Raw genomic sequence first — 20353 nt, 5'->3', positions numbered from 1 at the left:
GACCAGAAAAAGTTATAAAGTTTGGCATTTTCATGTCTAATCTTTTGTAATATTTGTTCTTTCATTAAGTATAAAGCAGCAAGCTCTATCATTAGATATGATTGGTGTGGCATAAATTAATTTCAATTGTATTATAACAAAGAGTTGCAGTAAACAAATTAATACAATGTTATGTAAATCTAAACTGAAGACAAACCGCAGAAATCTCCAAAAAAAAATTAAGTTAAGTCAAAATGTGGATAAACTGCAAAAACTTTTCGAAAGAGACTAAGTTATGGTGTTACTTTTACCATATATAATTTTAGTTTCATGTGAAATAGCAAAATGAAATCATTTGCTTTAAAAAATCAGTTTAGTAATTTCTTTTGATTGGGTTATATCAGGTACGCTTTAACCGGTTTGAACACCCATTAATTGCGCTTAAGATTTTTGAGGTTATAAGCTACTAGTGATAAGTCCAACTATTATTATTACAGAAATCATAAATATATTAGTGAAATTACAATCGGCCTTTTGTTTTTAAAGCACTATTTTTGAACATAACATTTTGACCAATCATCATATTATACTTATCATATAATTTATTTAGTCATCAAACTATTGAATACTTTATGAAAATATAAACAATTTTGAATGAAGATCTGAATTGTAAGTAAGATTTGATTTTTGTGTATGTACATTATATTTTTTGAAAGATAACAAAAGTTGCTTTTTTTTTGGTGTTTCATTAAGAAAAACAATCTCAAAAATACATGAGAATCTGTGCAAGTATGCTGATTATCTCTGGCGATTATTCCGACAATGATAAATTGGTAACTATTGATGGCGACTATTCGATATTTTCTGATTTCTTATTTTTTTAGCAAAGAAGAAGAGTCACGTGTTATAAATTGATTAGGCAAAATGAGTTATTTGCATCTTTAATGAATGATAGCTTTTCAAAGAATGTCTTATATTTGTCAATTTTTACTTTTTTTTAGTCTATTTAAGATAATTGCCTTTATTTTTTCTTTTTTGATGATCTCTTATACTAGTTACATGATTATATATTTAGATACTGTATATGATTATGTTTATATAGTTACCATAACTAATTTTATACATGTTGTAGATATATAGGTTATACGTAGAAAATGTAGTATATATATGATTAAGAATCATATATTTATATTTTAAAAACTGTTCTTTTTATTATACATTAAACAAAAAAAAACTAAAACAAGAAAACTAAATAGATTATAATTAATTTTACAATAAATTTAAACTATGGGCTATAGTGAACACAATTAATGTAGAAAAACAATAACTTTACGTGATAAAAAGAAAAGAAAAAAGATTGAATGTCTGAATACATACAAAAAACAAAAATTAAAAGAACGAGAAGAAATATAGACGTAATAGCTATTTATTGACCTAAGACTTTATGTTGTGATCATAAAAAAAGTTTCGAGATACTGTATGAGTAGTAATTTGGTGATCAAAGCTCAGGAATAAAAACTTAGCATAGACCGAATATAATAATATATTTTTAAATTTGATTTCTAACTTTTACATAGAGAAAATTAAGTGACATAGGCTAATGTTTCTTTACGTCTTCAGTGGCCCCCCTACTTGTGGGAGAATCATTGGAGTGGAGTTCCTCACGAGTTTGCTGTACAAGTATTTTCTCAATAGCATCCATGAAGCCTGATAAGTTTTGTCGGGTCTGTAAATCCAAGGAATTCGCTAGCTCCTGACAAATGTATTAGATCAAGATATAAATCGTTAAGCTTATATCAAAACCAGAAAACTTGCTCAATGTCAAATCAGTGGCTTAATCATGTGAAACTATCTTACATGTTCGATTTGAGAGATCAAATGTGACTAACATCAATAACCAGAGAGAAGAAAGTAACTATTGCTTTTAGCAAACAAAAGTTTTCTTATGGTGCAAATTGTAAAACCGAGAAGTGTTGAATTCAAAGATAAACGGTCTTACTTCAACTTTGCAGATTAAGCTCAGCGAAATTCCATTTGACTGATTGTCAGAGTTCTTGAGAGATGTAAGCTTCAATGGAGTACTCAGCAATGGCCAACCAACAGAGACTTTTAAAAATGCATCGATACCTCCGGTTATATGAGCCACAATTGTCTCATCTTTGTCGTAGTATTCAAACGTGTGCCTGTCAAATGATTCATAGATCATGCAGTGCATTGGCTTTCTCAAACAACTCAAAGACATTAGTTTCCCTAGGAAAAATATTCAGCTCTCAAGCTATTGGAAAGGAAACGCTAACCTGATTGTTTTCGAACTTTTCACAATATGTTTTCTTAAATTCGTCGTAATAATTCTTTCTTGCACCTTGGCGACAAGCCACTGGAGTGAAGATCTTGTGTCTAGCAATGCAGAGTGTAACCTTATCTGCCTGCAGTTTTAAGATATGTTATGGCAACTTTGGTAACTGACGCTGATGTGACTCAGCATTAAAGGATACCATCTTTTGCTTAGACATTAATTCAAACTGTTGAAAAATGAAATCCAGATCTAGAGGTTGGATGCAGATACATATCTTAGATTAGGAGATTCTAATGAGGCAAAAGGCTATAGATGCAAAATTCATATACCGAATCACAGAACCTAGGTTTTCTTGCCATGTGGTTGAAATGGTACATACAACTGGGAACACTCAAGCCAGAAGCTGAGTAACCTTTTGAAAACCAAAGTTATCAAATCGAAGGCTCTTGGTAACAAGAATAAATAGGCTTATATCATCTTATTGTCTCTGATTCCTAATTAGCCTGAAAATTTAAGTAGCCAAAATTTCAAGATAACACCAAGAGGCACAAACCTGAAAGAATCAGCAGCGTCTGTGATGTCTCCAATGTATACATCGTTTGGAAGCATCTGAGGAAGAAAAGCACATTTCGATTTTATTCACGGAAAGGGACGGGAAGCAACAAACATATACACTTATTTAGTAGTTTTGTCCTTAAGAGGCGTGTTCTTAAACATAAGCAATATTAAAACTTAAACAAGCCAGCAATGAAACTCAGAGGCTTGTTCTTACCTCAACTTTTGTAATCTCTGTAGTTTTATCCTTAAGATCAATTAGCAATTCATGGATCAATTCAGATGGCTCAGTATTGTGTAAAAGTTTGTGCTGTCCAAGCAAGCCATCTAGTTTTGGAATATATGTTCGCAGTTGGAGCCTAATGAAGTTTCCATCAAACTCAAGCACCTTCAAGCCTGTCAATGCGTCCTCAACCTGTTCTGCAGCATCAAACCTGACAGTAGAAAAGTGAAGAACCCAAACAAAGACAGGGTAGGATGTAAATCTGAAAGCACCTTTCATTTACCTCTTACATACAGAATCAAGATTTTCCAATGACTTGAGAATCCTCCTTTTCTCCTCAATCTGATTCTCAAGTTCAAACATCTGAAAATAATGTGAAAAAGGGTGTATTAAGACTATGCAGAGAAGTGGTACAGCTCTAATCTTTTTCTATTAAAACCGAATATGAACAAATCTCTGCACAACATAAAACAACATGAAGACAAGCAGTAGCAAGCAGAAAAAATGAGCACCCAAACTTCTGGAAAATAGATGTCTTTTTGATGTTAAGTCTTAACCTGCACTGCACACGGGTACGGGGTCGGGAAACTGGGACGGGAACGGGAACGGGAACGGATACGGGAACGGGTACGGCCCTATGGATACGTCAAGCATACATATATACCGAAATAATATACATACAATTGGGCTAAATTTTTGTTTTTAATACTTCCAGAGAGTTTTATCATCTCCTAAATCCACAAATACTGTACTACTACGGGAAATAACCACTCCTAATCATTAATATTAGGAGAAATTTTATATTAATATAACCCGTCCCCAATTTCCTCGAAAACGTTTCCGAGCCGTCCCCAATCAGTACCCGTCCCCAATCAGTACCCGTCCCCGAAACGTTTCGGAGACGTGTACAAATTGCCGTACCCGTGCATCAAGACTCTTAACCTTTGAGTATTGAAAAGGAAAGTACTTTCTGCCACATTAGATCTTATCAATCAGGCCAAGCAAGAGTTGGACTGACTGGAAAGACTATATTTTAAAAGGTATAAAATTTTGTTGAGACATTAGTTTATATGTTCACACACACACACCCAAGCTTCTTCTCCTAGAAACAAAACTTTAAAACCACGCACCTTAAATTTCTCATCATCATTCACATCAATCCAAGTCGACGCATCACATCTTTCCATTGAGCTGGTAGATGGTGGATTCTCTTTTGATTTCTGCACTTCCTAAATTGAGAATCACATAACACCTAAACATAAGTCTTCTGAGTCCAGCAAAAAAAAACTTTAACTGGAGCATTCAAACCAGTCAAATTATTGTCAAAGCAAGTAATTCATAATGATCATTAAATAACCTGAGATGACAGAAAATCTAGTGACAGTAGAAGACCTTCAAGATCCCTATCCAGCCTACTAGAGTCTAACAAATTCATAAAGAAAACTCATATTAAAAATAAAGATAAAAGAACCTTGATGCCATACTTATTATACATATGAAATCAGCACAAGAAATCAAATATCAAACCTTCGGCATGAGAGCTAGAAAGACGTTCAATTTCTTCAGAAACCTTAGCACTTTCAGCCTCCACAGAATGAAGCTCCTTCCTCAAGTACTCCAAGTAAGCATCTGTGAGATTAACATCTTTTCGCATCAGTTAATTTCGTTATTGGCTCACAGAAATTATATTTCATCAAATATATATACTTCTTTATCTAGTCTTAATTTCCCAGGAACCAGTTAGCATCTCATCCTTGAAGTATCTATCACCAAGCTTCAAATTTTGAGAGAATACAAGAGGCATACCTGAATCTTCGAATTCCAATAAATCAACATCGCAGTACTCTTCAACAATCTCTTTCACTTTTGTCTACGCAAATTTAATAACACAGAGAAGAAACCCGAAACGTAATTTAGCCATCTATCGCAATTTATATCATAAATTCACTCCAAACCACGAAAGGCGGAAATTATACAGATGCGAAAAACAAAAACGGGAAAAGGGTTCTGAAACTCCCGAGTTACCTCAAGTTGAAGAGAAAAATCTTTGACCATAGCCTCGGAATCCGATGAAGGACGTGGTTCGTCTCTGCAATTCCGGCGAAGGAACTCGAGCTCTTTCACGCGGCTGAAAAATTATACGGACAAATAAATGAATGAACAACCGGCACAAAATTCGAGGAATTGACAGACGAGAGAGAAATAGAAAACCTGCGAATCTCTTGAAGATCGATAGATCCTTCGTGGGTATCTTCCATTGCAGGAGGCTTCTGCTTGAGGATGAGTTTTCGCGCTACTGTTACAAGTGAGAGAGAGTAGAAGTGAAGTTGAAAGTTGATAGCAGCGATTTCAATTTTCAAATGGGAAAGGCGAAAGAGAAACAAAACCTTGGAAAATCGCCACTAGGTTATACTTCTCTTAACATTCAACCCCCAAATTGTTTTTCTGAGTCAATCAGACCCATAGAATTAAACTCGATGCAATTCCGGTTCAGTTTATCACCAATCGGTCTGTTTATGTATTGAACCGGACTTGATTTATTCAGTTTACGAGAAAGATGTGACTGAATTAGCTTTTTAAGTCATTATATATTTGATTTTAAAACCAAAAAAAAGTCTTTTTTTTTAAATCCAAAAATAAGAAGTCCTTATAGATTAATAAATTTCATAAAGACTGTGGAAGAATATACTGTTTGGCTCTTTTAATAAGAGGCTGATGTTCGTCTCACCCAATTTCATAATTTAGTAAAATTCTCTTTTACTCTATCTGTTTTTTTTTTAAAAATGTCTAAAAAGGTAAAAATTTGTATGAGTAATCCAAATCCCACCTGTGTTAGGACTTGGGAGACAATTTTTTTTTTTTGGTACAATTAATCAAAATCCCACCTGTGTTAGGAGACAAAAAGGAAATAATCAAAGAAAAAAAGGAAAGAATAGGAGTAGCCTTAGATCTTCCTTTTTTACTATATATATATAGAGAGAGAAAAGAGAGTCTCAAATCTTTCTGTATATGTAACAAAGAATCATAAACAAACAACAACAACAAAAGTGAGAGAAAGGTGGAAGGCGATTTAAAAGCGATGGAGAACGACAATGATGAGTTAAGTAAGATAATCACTCTCGGTAAGTTCGTCAGTGAGAGAATGAATCCATTGGAGTTAAAATCCTTGATCGAAGACTTTGATAAGCAGAAAATCACACGCAGCGAATTCAGAAAATCTGTTCAACTTTCGTTCGCGAAACGAGGTCAAGAAGAAGACGTTGAATACAGCGAACTTGAAGAAGGTGAAATCCAACAAGATCCAAAAGGTTATCTTGCGATTAGGGCTAAAGTAGATGGGAACTCGAAAGAACAACCTACTACTCAGATTAGGGTTAAAGAACACGACGTTTCTCACAAGCGAGAGCGTGAGAAACACGTTACCAATGAATTCAATTCCGAAGGAAAGAAGAGAAGAATCTTGGAGACGGACACGAACGAGAGGTCTCTGAAGGGAACGAGAACGTCTAAGAGGTTAGACGGACGAGTGACACCAAGCTATAGACTTATTCCCGAGGAGGAACAAGTGTGTACCTTCTCAGACACGGTACTGAACAACAACAAGTGTTGTCTGGTGAGATTTGATGATGCTTCGGGAGATAGCAAGCTAACCGATTACCAAGAAGCAATGGCGAGATGCGAAGACGATATGTTTGAGGCTGATATGTTGATGGAAGCTCTGAAAAGTGCAGTGGACAGAGCGGAAAAAGTTATGAGCGGAGAGATGACAATGGAAGATCTTGGAGTAAAGTTCTACAGATGCATCGAAATGCTATATCGTGGAGATATGTCTGAGATTGTGAGAGAAGACCACAAGAAGGCTTTACCTGTGATCTTACCTCGGTTAAAGCAGCAACTAGATAAGCTCATGGTTGCTCGGGAAAAATGGAAACCTGGCTGGAAACAAGTCTTGGAAGAGAACACTGCAAAGCAAAGAGGTTCCACTGCACAAGGCCACAAGAAAAGGTGAAAGAAAACAACAAAACTAACTGAATCAGATTTTAGATGAACAGAAATGTGAATCAGGTTATTATATTTTCTATTGGTTTTTTATGTTTCAATACTATAGGTTTACGAATCAATGAAAAGCTGATTCTAAATTTTCATCCCAAATCTATATCTCGCTATATCTGTATTACACCATCATAATAGACCTAAACACTCAGAGTAGTCTTGATCCAAGACCCTGAGATTATATGTTTCCAAGGCAGCTAGTCATTTTACACGGTCAAGTAGCAAAGTTTGGAGTTTTAAGAATTAAACAGCAAAAGACAGAAGACATCCTAGAATGAGACGCACATAACCCTTTAGACAAGCCTTTTGATTCCAGCTAATAACTTCTACCGAGAAACTACAAGGAAATCATGAGTTCAACCCAGTAGATTCTCGTTAAAGTACTGAGAAAAGAGCAATGAACATTTACCTGAGATGAAATAAGACAATAGAAGACCTTCAAGATCCCATTCCAGCCCACTAGAGTCTAACATATTTATATAAGAAGACTCAAATTATAAAGATAATAGGACTTGAATGCCATGCTTTTCTACATAAATCAGTAGAAGAAAGCTAATATTGAACCTTCCGCACAATACTTAGAAAGACATTCAATTTCTTATGAAACCCCAGAAATGAATCTCCTTTTTCAACTAGTCCAACTAATCATCTGTGAGATTCATAGATTCTTGGCGTCACTTCATTTCCTTATTGGTTCAGATACATCCTTGTAACATTCCCCAGAGGAAGGAGTTGTCAAAACACTCAAAAGAAAACTGTGAAAGGGTTCAGAGCAATAGGGGATCTAATCATCCCAGCTTGAAACTTGTAATTTGAGAGCATGAATCAACATCACAGTACTCTTCTTCAACAATCTCTTACACCTTTTTCTACGAAATTTCAACAATATGAAGGATAAATCAGCCATTTATCGAGATCATGTAAATAAAATTCACCTCTAATTTCAGATAAGTATACCTGAAAATATTTTTAAAAATCTCTTCTACATCGCAATACTCTTCTCTTTCACCTTTGTCTATGCAAATTCCAAAAAAAAAAAAAAATTGGGTTAAACCGAAACATAAATTAGCCATCTCTCGAGATCCTGTACATATAATTCACTGCACAAAAACAAAAAGGCGAAAATCATACAAATGTGGAACCAGAAAATTAGCTCACAAACTCGCAATGACCTCAAGCTGAAGAGCAAAATCTGGAACCAAGAGTCTCGGAATCTGATGAAGAACACGATTCTCCAAGTTCGTCTCTGCGATTCCGGTGAAGGAACTCGAGTTCTTTCACGCGGGTGAAAAATGCGGACAAATAAATGAACAAGCAGCACAAAAATCGAGGAATGAAGATACGAGAGATAAATAGAAGACCTGCGATTCTCTTCGACATCGAGAGATCCGCCATGGACAGGAAGCTTTCTGCTTGGGGATGAATTTTCGCAGACTAAGGTGAAGTTGAAATTCGAAAGCAGACGATTTCAATTTTGAAATGGGAGAAGACAAAACCTTTAAAAAAACCGCTCCTAGAGTTTAGTTCTCTTAACATTAAGCCCCCTAATTAAACTTTTAGTCAATCAGACCCAGGAAATTAAGATTTACTGCAGCTCCGGTTCAGTTTATAATACCAATCGCTAGCGTCTAGCGTTCAGTTACCGAACCGGACTTTAAACAATTTTAGGGTTAGTTTCAAGAATTTTTTTTCTCGACGTCTGAATTATATTGGTTAATTTAAAACTATATAACGTTAATAAAAAAGGAGTCGCGTGTGTAACAAGGAAGAAAAAAAGGAAAAAAAAAAAAAAGAAACTTGAAGGCGATTGAGAAGCGATGGTGAAGCAGAACGTGCTTGAGTTATGGAGTATCTTCAAAGAGAGATTAAACCCACAGGATTTGCAGAAGACCACATCCTTGTTGAGAGACTTTAGGCACCGCAGAATCGAAAAGAGCGAAGTCATTAAATCTCTTCTTCGTCTGTTCGCGAAAAACGAGTTTCTTCATCGACGCTTCACAGACTTTCTCTGCGGCAATAAGTCTCAAAAAGAAGAAGGTGAAGTTAGCGACATTGAAGAAGGTGAAATTCGAGAAGATGATCACCATCTTCTTCGACGTAATCCAAAGATTGAAGACGACGAGGCGAATCATCTTGAGATTAAGGTTGAGAACCTGAAAGAAGATCCTTATCTTCATGGTAATCAAAAGATTCAAGAAAACGCGGAAGAAGATGATTCCTTCAAGGGACGAATCTTGCAAGAGGTTCTTGTAAAGGACTCGAATAAACAGATTGTTAAGAGGTCTCTGAATGAAACAGATTTGACACCAAGCTATAGGCTTATCCATGAGGAGGAACAGTCTCCGGTCTCAGAAAAGGAACTGAACAACGAGTGCTGTCTGATAAGATTTGAAGGTTTTTCGAGACAAAAGAAACTAACCGGTTACGAATTAGCAATGGCGAGATGCGAAAACGATATGTTTGAGGCTGATATGTTGATGGAAACTCTGAGTAGTGCAATGGAGAGAGCTCAGAAAGTTATGAGCGGAGAGATGAGATTGGAAGATCTTGGAGTAAAGTTCTACAGATGCATCGAAATGCTATATGGTGGAGATATGTCTGAGATTGTGAGACACAACCACAAGAAGGCTTTACCTGTGATCTTACGTCGGTTAAGGCAGCAACTAGTTAAGGTCATCATTGCTCGGGAAAGATGGAAACCTGTCTGGAAGCAAGCCTTTGAAGAGAACACTGCAAAGCAAAGAGATTCCACTTCACAAGGTGCCACAGGAAAAAAGTGAAGGAAAACAACAAAACTGAACCTAATCAGATCTTAGATGAACAGAGATGTTAAACAGGTTTTGTATTTTTTTTTTTTAGGTTTTTTTTGTTAAAACTATGTAAAACATGAACAAGAGAGTTTTATGAATCAATGAAAATCTCATTCTAACATAAGAATGTCAAAGTTTTCAACTTATATCTCTATCTTACACCATAATAACAGACCTAAACACTAGTCTTGATCCAATCTCAAAAGATATATTACATAAAACTATATAATATATATCTCAGGCAGCTAGAGTTTTACCAAAATTAAGGGTTTTATGAAGACATGAAAAATAGAGCACGGATGATTCGTGCATTGTGCTTAACATATCTCAGAAAGTGCAGTGATCCTTTAAGACTTGCCTCGCGAGATCAAATGCTTCACTGTGCTTATAGATCAAATGCAGACTGTGGGAAGCTTCTTTGCGTAGGTCACAGTTAATAGGTTTACGCTCTTCCGCAACATTTGGATCTCCGTTAGGGAGTTTCGGCATCTGATATTCTTTCTCGTAAACCGCTAAAACCTTGTCGTAGTATGAAGCCGCAAGAGTCACAAGCCCTACGTGCTGATACCCCCGAGCAACGTTATACAACGCCTCTCGACTGTTGTTACTGCAGATTCTAAGATTGTTGTATAGAAATGCAAAGCCTTGAGCAAGACACTCAAGCCGGTTCTTAAGTCGAAAACCGAGGGCTAAGTTGATTGAAGCAGCTCCTAAAAAAAAAGAAGATAGAAAAGGTGAGAAACTCTATCTAACTGATTAGGTAACTCGGGAAAAGCCAAAGAGAAACATGCTTGCTTACCTACACAGAGGTTAATCAAGGGGCTATCGGGCATTAGTTAATATGCTTCGAGGTATTTTTCTCTTGCAGCATCTTGATGTCGGCTTGTCTCGGTGAAATGATGACCAGCAATCAGAATACGCAGGTACGCAATCTCTGTACTTGCTTCGTAAGTGATGCATGAACTTAGCTTCAGTCTGCACATAATAACAATATTGATATATTCATAGTCCAAACTATGACCGGGTTTACAAGAGTGAAATTTGTCGCCCTGTATACCTTGAAATTACTTTGTAATAGCAGTTCCAGGCATTCAAACGATATGGAGGTTGCAGTTATGGATCAACCGGATCACTGAGTTCATGTAAAGCTGAGGGGAATTTCAGTCAGCAACATAATGAAATAAAAGCAAATGAGAAACTGACAATACAATAGACACACATTATTAATTTGCAAGACAGAGAAAATCGTAAAAGATTTTGAGGTTAAGAGACCTTCTCAAAACATCCCATGCAATTAACTATGGACATATTTTTGTATCTTTTACGCTTGACAAGAGGGAGCTAGAGATATATGTATCTAAAACTCTTCCATTCTAGAAAACACATATACACAACAACTAATTCGAACTCTAACTAAACGAAAATTAGGAAAGTACCTTTGTAATAGAAAACAACGGCCTCTTCTCGTTTCTCCAATGACATATAACAGCGAGCAACTTTCACAAACACATAGCCATTCTACAAGGAAAACCACAAAACTAGTTATGAAGCAAAAGTTGCAAGAAAACAAAAAAAAATGGAGCACAACTGGTTGTCTCTTTACATTCACAGGTTCACTGATTGCTAATAAATAGTATTTGAGAGCAGAGTGAAAATTCCCAATGTTTGTTAGCTCATCAGCCAAATTGGTACATCAACATATGTCAGAATTATTGTCAATTATATAGGCAAGTACAAGATCACGAAAACAGAAATCAATTTAAAAAAAAAAAAAAACAGAAACATCATGTATAACAACGCAAATCATATTAAAGATCATAGCATCTGAAAACCACCTAGTTACATTAGTACTCCAGCTCCAGGAAATCTCATCAGCCAGAAGATAGAAACTTTATACCAACTCAATATTACAAATTCAATTCATGAACCAGAAATGCATAACCATTGATAACCCTACACATTTCTCGCTCGAAAGCATTCTATCAGTGGAAGCAGTATCCATGGCAGATAGAAGATTGAAGCTAGATTAACATACTAATTTCAAAATAAAGCTATCCTTAGCACATCAAATCTTCACTGATGTTACCTTTACCATTCTCGGCTGCCTCATCTCCATTTTCTTCTCCATTCACGTTATAATCACCTTTTTGATTCAACTTTCTGCTCCAACGTTTTCATCATCTTTCTCAATGTTACCATCACTGAAACAACAAACCAAAAATTTCATATGAAAAATGAAACAGTAAATCTCGCGTGTAACCGATAAATCCGATCCAGAAGCTCACCTAGAGCTCGGGGAAAGGAGAATGAGGGCTAGAAGATGATCTATGGATAAGAAGAGATCACCTCGGAGCTCCAGATTCAGGTGGAAAGGAAGATGATGATGATTCAGAGAGAAGATAAGATTTGGGAATAAAATGTTCTGATTGATTCTCATATTTGGCCAAAGAGCCTTACATATAGCGTGATTAAAGTTTTATGAACCGGAATTACAAACCGTAATTAATATAACTACTAAACCAAGATAAACCAGAGGATAGAGAAAAATCCTGTAACAAAAAATAACCAAAAAAATACTCATAACAGCGGTATTTCACAAAGAGAGAAATCAAAACACCATGAAAACGACAATTACCTCGTAACAATGGCGAGATTATAATCATCATCATCCATGGCGACCTGCTACTGCAACAAACACGACCTGCTCGCAACAGGACTTGCTCGTTCTCGTGACACAGAACCGTTCAAATAGGAAATTGACCAATCCCCAAATCAATTTTGACTTCACAATTTTTAATTTTGACCAATTTCCAAATCCAAACCTGTTTTCGGTTAAAGGTTTGGTATCGGATTGGGCTTTGTTAATTCGGTTTTGTTAAATTTGTGTTTTATTTTATTCCGGGTCGGATCATGGATAAACGGACATTACAAAATACCGTTTTTTTTTTGTTAATTGATGGCAGATTACAGAACTGATTACAAATGGAATAATTAGAATTATATATTTTTAAAATAATAATCAATCCATCCTATAATATTTTTTGTTAAATAATCCATTCAGAATTTTGCTATAATTTTTACTATAGTTTTAATTCAACGGTCACGAAATGACGACAAGAGACCTTAACGGTGGGAGACGATTGAATCATTGAATAATGTTATACCTATTTAAAATTTTAAATTGTAAGATTTTACACATTTTTTATCACTTTCTTCCGTCCTCTCTCGCCAATATTCTCATTCATATACGCTCACCTTTTTTTTTTAATCAAACATGGTCACGTTAATTAGTAGTATGTGTCATAAAATATACCACACGATTTAACTAAAAACCAGAAATTATTAAAGATAATAAGCAAGGAAACACACAACATTAAACCATCATAAACCGATGATGAGAAAACCAACCAAAGACGAGAACACACAGAAGAAACATACAACAAGAACGATGATGATCGAAACTAAAAACACATAAAAGAAACAAAAACACACGCCTTATTAAAAGCTAGAGACCAAATCATCTTATTTCTCTTTCTCACGGAGACACCAAACCACTTCCCGATCTTGGAACAGAGCCACCTCCATTAGCTTCACCACCAGGAAAGCCCATTGCACCGCCCAAACCACCAAAGGACCCACCAAGAAGCGGCGGCGTACCGGTCGGGAGTGGCAATGTCAAACCGGTCCCACTACTTCCACCACCTGGCATCCCCATGAATCCACCTATTCCGGCCGCACCACCGACTATGAAATTCTTACGGTCTTCGAGAGGTGCATTGACGGTAGGAGACTCAGCTTTGGTTGGAGCAGTGGCTCCATGGAGAGGCAGAGGAGTCTGAGATTCTTGCAAATTGCGAGCACTTGCCTGGACCAAAAGCAACGTAGCTGCAAAGAGAAGCACGAGGTTGGTGAGCGATGATGAGAACCTCATAGCCATTTTGTTTTTTGCGCACGTTCGATTGTTTAGAAAAGATCAGATCTAAGTTGAGAGATGTTTTTATGGTTTGGTTTGAATGCATGCATGCATGGAATAGGATAGATTATATAGAAGAAGGAATTAGAGGTACAGATTACAGTTGAGGGTAATAAATTAGATTTTAGAGACATAAATTGAAGAAAATGAATGAGTTTAATGTCTTGTCCTCAAAGATTATTGGTAAGGACAGTCCTCTTTTATGGGAAAATGTACTTGTTATGTGTATAGGGGCTTCGTTACTTCGTAGCTCGTGACTCTGATCGATTTACAAGAAACTATTGCTTGATACAATTTATCAACTTCGTAGCGGAGTAGTTTTATTAGTTTGACTATGACATTATGACGCTAATATAAAGTCCAAATCCGAATTCCAAAATGCTCTGTGTGAAGAGCAGAGACTGACCCACTTGAAATTAAACAGTACTTTATCAGTAGTCTGAAGACAATTTATTGTCTATAACACATTGGAGAAACATTAGTTATTAACCATTTTTTGCTTCACCTTCGTTAACTTCACTTTTTTCACATCCCATCTTCTTCCAAGACAAACGGCGGGTTTTTCAGGTAAATTTATGATGGTCTTTTTGAGGGAAACAATTTTCAGCTTTTTACTCTTTTTTTTTTCATAGTAAAACTAGTAAAAGGCAACAAAGCTAAACGTATTTGGCCATACGGCGAAGAAGGGAAAACATTTACAGGTAAAAGACACTTTAGAAGGAGCAAAATATTGAATTTATCTCTTATATTTACTTTTTGACAAAGTCATGTGAGTACTAGATTCATCACCAAGAGCTAAGTTTTTTTCATCAACGAAATGTGGTGTAAGCAATTCTAGTAGGAGTAGGTCAAAATGTAAAAGAAAATACAAAAAAAAAAAAATTTGAAATGCTTCCATTGTGACAAAAATAGCCACACTGCGAAAGAATACAAACATTAGAAGAAGAATGTAGAGGTCAATTTGGTATGAAAGATCGTTGCACGTACCTCTTGTATCGTCTAATTTTATTCAGCGAGGAAATGACGGTTACCGAGGACACTTTTTTTTTTGTCATTGGATGTATGGCTTATTGGTCCAATTAAGAGCCACATGATATATATATATAATTATGTATATAGATAAAATACTTTCATTCACCAGTATCAATCTGTCTAGTTCAAGCGTGAAGACTATCTATGTAGAATGACACATACTTATCTTCAAGAGAAAATAAGGCTATCCTCTATTTCCTGAAGTCATGGTTAACTCACCTAATAATTTTTTAAAGTGTTATATTCTTAATTTTAGTTTGTTTTTTAGTTATCCTACAAATTCAGCTTTTTCCAAATTCTTATAATTATAAATATATATTTCAAAAAAAAAATTAAAACCTTTTTAGACTACCTAAACTATCTCCAATCCAAAATTCTTAGAGAGGTTCTTAGGTGGTAAAAGTATTTAAAATAAATAAAAAATTAATTATAAGCTAAAAACCGATGCTTAGATCATTATTAACGCAAATATCTAATGATATCTTTTAATAATATTTTCGATTAAAATAATTAAAGTTTTAGTTAAGAATTGTTTCTTATTTAAGAACGTTAAAAACGTTTTTTATTACAGCTTTTTATCAAAATTTGATACGAAAAAATACATAAGAAATCTATAAGGGTTACTGGGTTAATGATGCTTATCATATTTCATTTGTGTATATTAAGTTATTAACTACTGTTTGGTAGTAAAAACATGTACACATAAATGGTGACTTCTGAATGTGTGGTAGTAAAAATTGCTGCCGTACATTCAAAACTCCTGTTCATTTAATAGACATTGGGTTTCATGCATTTATAAAACATTAAGACTGTTTCAACATTTAGCACTTAAAACTAATTTAATAAAAATGTCACAAGATATATTAAATTTAATTATCTAAACAAAAAGAAATTATTAAGAACTGTAAAAAGGTAAAAAATCAAATAAAACAAAAAGACATCCAACATGCATCCAACATACATTTTTGTTTCTAAGGAACACGATCTGACCAAAAAAAAAAAAAGAAGGTCACTAACATAAACTTATTAAAAGCATCTTTAATCGAAATAATATTAAAATAGGACAAATATATAAATCCTTAAATTATGGTATTTTCATGAATAAAACTAAAGATTTGTTGGATGGAGCCCGCTATGTCTTCTGCCGTAAGCCTCGTCTCACTTGTAATCTGCACATGTTTTACCCCACATCTTGTTAGCCTTTATCAGTTGCTACATTTACTTCTTTTTTTTTGGTGACATGTACTTCTAAATTAAAAGGATTTTGTTAACTAAATCGACGAACAAGAAATTTCACAAAAACAAAAGCCGCAAGAGTAAGTTTTACCACTACGACATATACTTTACAACAAGACTTATCTTCATGATAATGTCCAGCTAATGAACAAATGAAAAACATTTTCTTTAGGCCCTTTAATATTTTGCAAAAATTTTGGCCTCAATTTTTTTAATTATTTGCTATAATGGGAAAACATAATTTTTAGTACTACCTTTACTGAATTTAAAAAACTCCCTTTCATTAATTATCTTATAATATTTTGGAAAACATATTTTATATCAATTTTTAATACCCATAATGTATTACAAAATTTATAAAACGTCTAATTTCTTTCGCTTTCATTAGTCTTAGCCTCCAAAATTCTAAGAACGAATATGCTAATATTCCATAGTAAATGCCTACTATGGCAAAACAATATAGTAATCAAATATTTTTAAAATTGTCATTTATGACTAGTGTCCATCTAGGAAAGCCGAGTACCATACTTCATTTTAATTTTCGAACATGCAATCATCCACCTAGTGAAATGTTCTGCTGTCCAACCCAATGACTTGACGAAACCACAAGACTATTTGTTTTTGCCCCTTCTTGTTTACTAAAACACATTAAGGTAATTGTAAGCAATCTAACCATAAGTATATGCGCTCAAGAAACTTCATATGCATAATATATCTAAGCGCCTATGACTATAATGTAAGCAAGTGAAACTTGCCTTGACATTGAAGGAGTAGAGGACGGTTTGTTCCATGGTAGTGATGTTAGTGTGAAGGATAGAGAGATGAAGATCCTCCAAGGCAGCTATAGTCTTGATCAGTTGTCCTGGTCTTCTTCTTGAAAGTATCTTGATCATGGCGTCAAACCCTAGTAGCTTCACCTCCACGTCAGCCAAACACGACTTGTTCTCCGCCGTCTCCTCCCTCCGCCCTCCTCCGCCCTCTAGCTCGGTTACATTTTCGATTTGAGTTTGGTTAGCTGCCACATTTTTTGGTGTGGTCATGTCCCCTATTTGGCTATGAACGGATTCTCCCAAGATTCTCCTACGCTTCTGTGATTCTAGACATTGTAGAAGTTGCTCGAGCTCTCTTACAAATTCTATTACTCCTCCTATGATAGACGCTTTGTCTCCCTGACGTATACATTAACATTAGTTTGATTTAGATATAGTGTGAGATGTATTGATATAATTTTTGATAATGAATGTCATACCTTTTGAACGTAGGAGCCAGGCATAAGGGACCTGAGGACACGTAGATGCTCGTTCATTTGCTTTCTACGGTTCCTCTCGACCGTGATATGAGTCATTCTTTGGCTTTCAACTTCTTCGCTGGTCTTGCTTATTTTAGCTCTCTTCCTCTTTCTCCTCACTTCCTTTGTCGTAACATTATTGTTCTCCTTATCTTCTTCGTCTCCCCCTCCAATAAAATGGAGTTGCACGGAGTTATGGTCATCGTTGCCTTTGTTTCCTCCACACTCACCTCCTTGAGAAGATATGAGATGTTGGGTTTGGTTATGATCTTCTATCTTTCCGTTCAAGACTGGGAAATTCAAGAAGTAAACCGGGTCAATCCTGGTTTCTTGATCGTCAAGGTTCCTGGTCTGGCTCAACGCCAGTTTCGGACAGAAGTCCGCGAAGTGCATCACGTCTGCAAAGCTCATTTCATCTAAAGAATGGGACACTAGTTGATGCGGTTGCTGTTGTGGCATCGATTGCTTTTGTTGTTGAAGGTTTGTATTGAACGTATAGTCTATCATACAGGCACTGTTATCGTCATTGCCATCTAAGACTTGACCGAAAAAACTCGGAGCCTGAGAGGAATTGAATCATATCATAAATTTGTAAATATATATATATATATATATATATATATATATATGAGAAGAAATTAATGATTGAGATATGGGAAAACGTACGTACCGAGTAATCTTTATTCATTGCTATTCTTCGTACTTGTTAACTCCTTGACCTAACGACAACAATCCATGAGCTTCGGAGTCAGTTGAAAACATAAACATGAAAGAAAAAGAAAAAACACACGTACGTTTAGAATAAGTTAAGATCAAACGTACGAAGGCAAAATACATGCATTACAATATGCATATAATTAAATGTATCTCTATATAAATATTTAACGATTAACTACAACACACACATTATAACTAGTTTAGTATGGGATGATTAAATAAAAGACAGCTGACCTTGTATGGTTTTACTAGGGTTTACGAGAGAATGTGTTTGAAACATAAGACATCCAAGAGTAGCAAAAGGCGAAAGAGTGAGTGGGAGCTTTCTGTCTTGAGAAGTCACAAATGAGCTCCCCTATATATAGTAATATAGAAATCACGAATAAGCTCCCATATACACACACATATAAACTATATATAAAAAAGTTTTTAAATATGTAGATTCTTAGTAAGTTGTTTGTATACGATGATTAAGTTCACAAATTAATAAATCATAATATTATAACTTTTTTTTTGTTATCAGCCTAAACCGAAGTATCTAGAAAGATTTGATTAACCAAACCGATGGTACCAAGTTTACATTATAACATTTTTTTATCTGCATTAAAATACATGAATTAATACTTATTTAAAACCCATTCACCCTATCTTCTTATTTGGTTAGTTTTTTTGGTTAAATGTTAAATAATTTTTGATATATTAGTTTCCTTAATAATTAGTGTATATTCTTAATAATATATTTATATATATATAAATTATTATGTAGACACTTTTGTGATTTCATTATGTAAATATTAAATATTAGAGGAACTTGGGGTAAAGATTTCTTAGATTTAATATTGAAAATTACATCTTTAATTACTTTTTTTAAAATACACTTTTTTTTATGTTAATTGAATAAATTATCCATACTATGAATTTGTATTTACTTTAATATTTGAATTAAAAATTATAACAGAAAATAGAAATAAATTTTTGAAAAAATAAAAATTATTTGTTACAAAACAAATTAATAAACTCTCGATTTTATTTTTTATTTTAATTTTAAAATGAAAATTCTTGGTTTTATACGTATGTAAAACATGATATACAGGCGGTTCATTAAACCTTGTTAATATATATGGATATAAAATATTAATATCTCATTACAGTTGAAATTGTCAGAAATATGATATTTTTTACAAGGATATAAATATGATATTGTAGTTTTTTTGTGCTAATGAATATTTACTGTAGTTAACCATGCATGATTGAAACAATGGTCCGAGAACAATTCATTCAACCATGTGCCATAATCAACCGGGTTCATCTCTCAAATTCTTGAGCTTTTCCAGACTATCTCTTTTTATTTATTTATTTATTTATTTTGTAGTAAATACTGTACTGTACTCCTTTTTCCGAAAATGTGAAAGCGAGGACCACAAAATACTGAAAAGCTTGAGCTATGTTAACACACGTGTAACACCTTCCGAACCATTACCTAGTAGATGAGTTCACAAGCCAAGCCGCTCTTTTCTTCCACCGCTTTTCAGCAAAGCCTTGGAGGATCGAAGATTAAGACTTTCATATAAAAAAGCATTCACTACAAGATTCGAGACGGATTTTCAAATCTATAATGGTTATACGAACAGTTACAACAAAGGTTACATTTAAGCGCAATACTCTAACAAAAAATATGTTACATTTACGCTCTCAATAATATTCAAACGGCTAAATACCCGTTTTCAAATTTGTCCGAAATTTACGACAGTTCCTTTTTGATGATAAACAGACGATTTTTTTTAGAAATTGTCGATGGATACTGTACACATCGAAAATTTTTGAGAGCTTCAAGCCTACTAAAATCCGTCAGGAACAGATCATCATAGTAAAAATATCGTTTGTTTTCATTTTGTAGTGATTCTTTCAACTCGAAAAGTTCAGATGAGAATTAGATTCATGTATTCTATATCAATAAAAAAGATAATTATCTATCGATCCCGGACGAGATTCTTCTTTTGACACGTGGCAATTGCATGTTCTTCACCCATCATTTAAGGTTAATCAATTAATGAATTTGCAATTTACAGACAGATAAATTGTGTACGTCCCATTTTTGTAATATTTCTTGGAACCAGAGTTACAGACAGATTATTCACAATATCCGGGAGAATCAAGATATTGGTTGGCTCACTCAAAATGATGTAAGAGC

General features: G+C 34.6%; 3 protein-coding genes across 14 annotated transcripts; all 3 read right to left on the bottom strand.

Annotated features, from left to right (window-relative positions):
* Window positions 1-1414: 1414 nt before the first annotated feature.
* LOC18013775 lies at window positions 1415-12344 on the bottom strand. Of its 12 annotated transcripts, none has more exons than XM_024153460.1 (19): window positions 12202-12344; window positions 12003-12117; window positions 11353-11434; window positions 10974-11064; window positions 10716-10891; window positions 10174-10626; window positions 9741-9836; window positions 5265-5349; window positions 5079-5181; window positions 4860-4923; window positions 4581-4682; window positions 4411-4475; window positions 4184-4282; window positions 3337-3416; window positions 3048-3264; window positions 2829-2884; window positions 2277-2405; window positions 1979-2162; window positions 1415-1732 (listed from the first exon to the last, which is right to left on the bottom strand). In XM_024153460.1, exons 6-19 carry the CDS (start codon window positions 10238-10240, stop codon window positions 1577-1579), a joined length of 1503 nt encoding a protein of 500 aa, XP_024009228.1. In that variant the 5' UTR covers window positions 10241-10626; window positions 10716-10891; window positions 10974-11064; window positions 11353-11434; window positions 12003-12117; window positions 12202-12344; the 3' UTR covers window positions 1415-1576. The 12 variants fall into 12 exon arrangements, 3 of the variants coding, with proteins under 3 accessions (XP_024009228.1, XP_024009229.1, XP_006418827.2); XM_024153461.1 differs by having other exon boundaries at window positions 12009-12117; XM_006418764.2 differs by having other exon boundaries at window positions 1416-1732; window positions 10275-10626.
* Window positions 12345-13236: 892 nt separating this feature from the next.
* LOC18013676 (glycine-rich protein 5) lies at window positions 13237-13929 on the bottom strand. Its single transcript, XM_006418760.2, has one exon. The coding sequence runs from the start codon at window positions 13851-13853 to the stop codon at window positions 13452-13454; it is 402 nt and encodes a 133-aa protein (XP_006418823.1). The 5' UTR covers window positions 13854-13929; the 3' UTR covers window positions 13237-13451.
* Window positions 13930-16000: 2071 nt separating this feature from the next.
* On the bottom strand, window positions 16001-18133 carry LOC18013675 (transcription factor FAMA). Its single transcript, XM_006418759.1, has 4 exons — window positions 18116-18133; window positions 17407-18006; window positions 16913-17326; window positions 16001-16090 (listed from the first exon to the last, which is right to left on the bottom strand). The coding sequence occupies exons 1-4, from the start codon at window positions 18131-18133 to the stop codon at window positions 16001-16003; spliced, it is 1122 nt and encodes a 373-aa protein (XP_006418822.1).
* Window positions 18134-20353: the final 2220 nt, after the last annotated feature.

The sequence above is a fragment of the Eutrema salsugineum genome, unplaced genomic scaffold (assembly GCF_000478725.1).
Source record: "Eutrema salsugineum unplaced genomic scaffold, Eutsalg1_0 scaffold_4, whole genome shotgun sequence".
NCBI lineage: Eukaryota > Viridiplantae > Streptophyta > Magnoliopsida > Brassicales > Brassicaceae > Eutrema > Eutrema salsugineum.
Note: the sequence above shows the minus strand (reverse complement) of the source record. Positions and strands in the feature narration are given on the sequence as shown.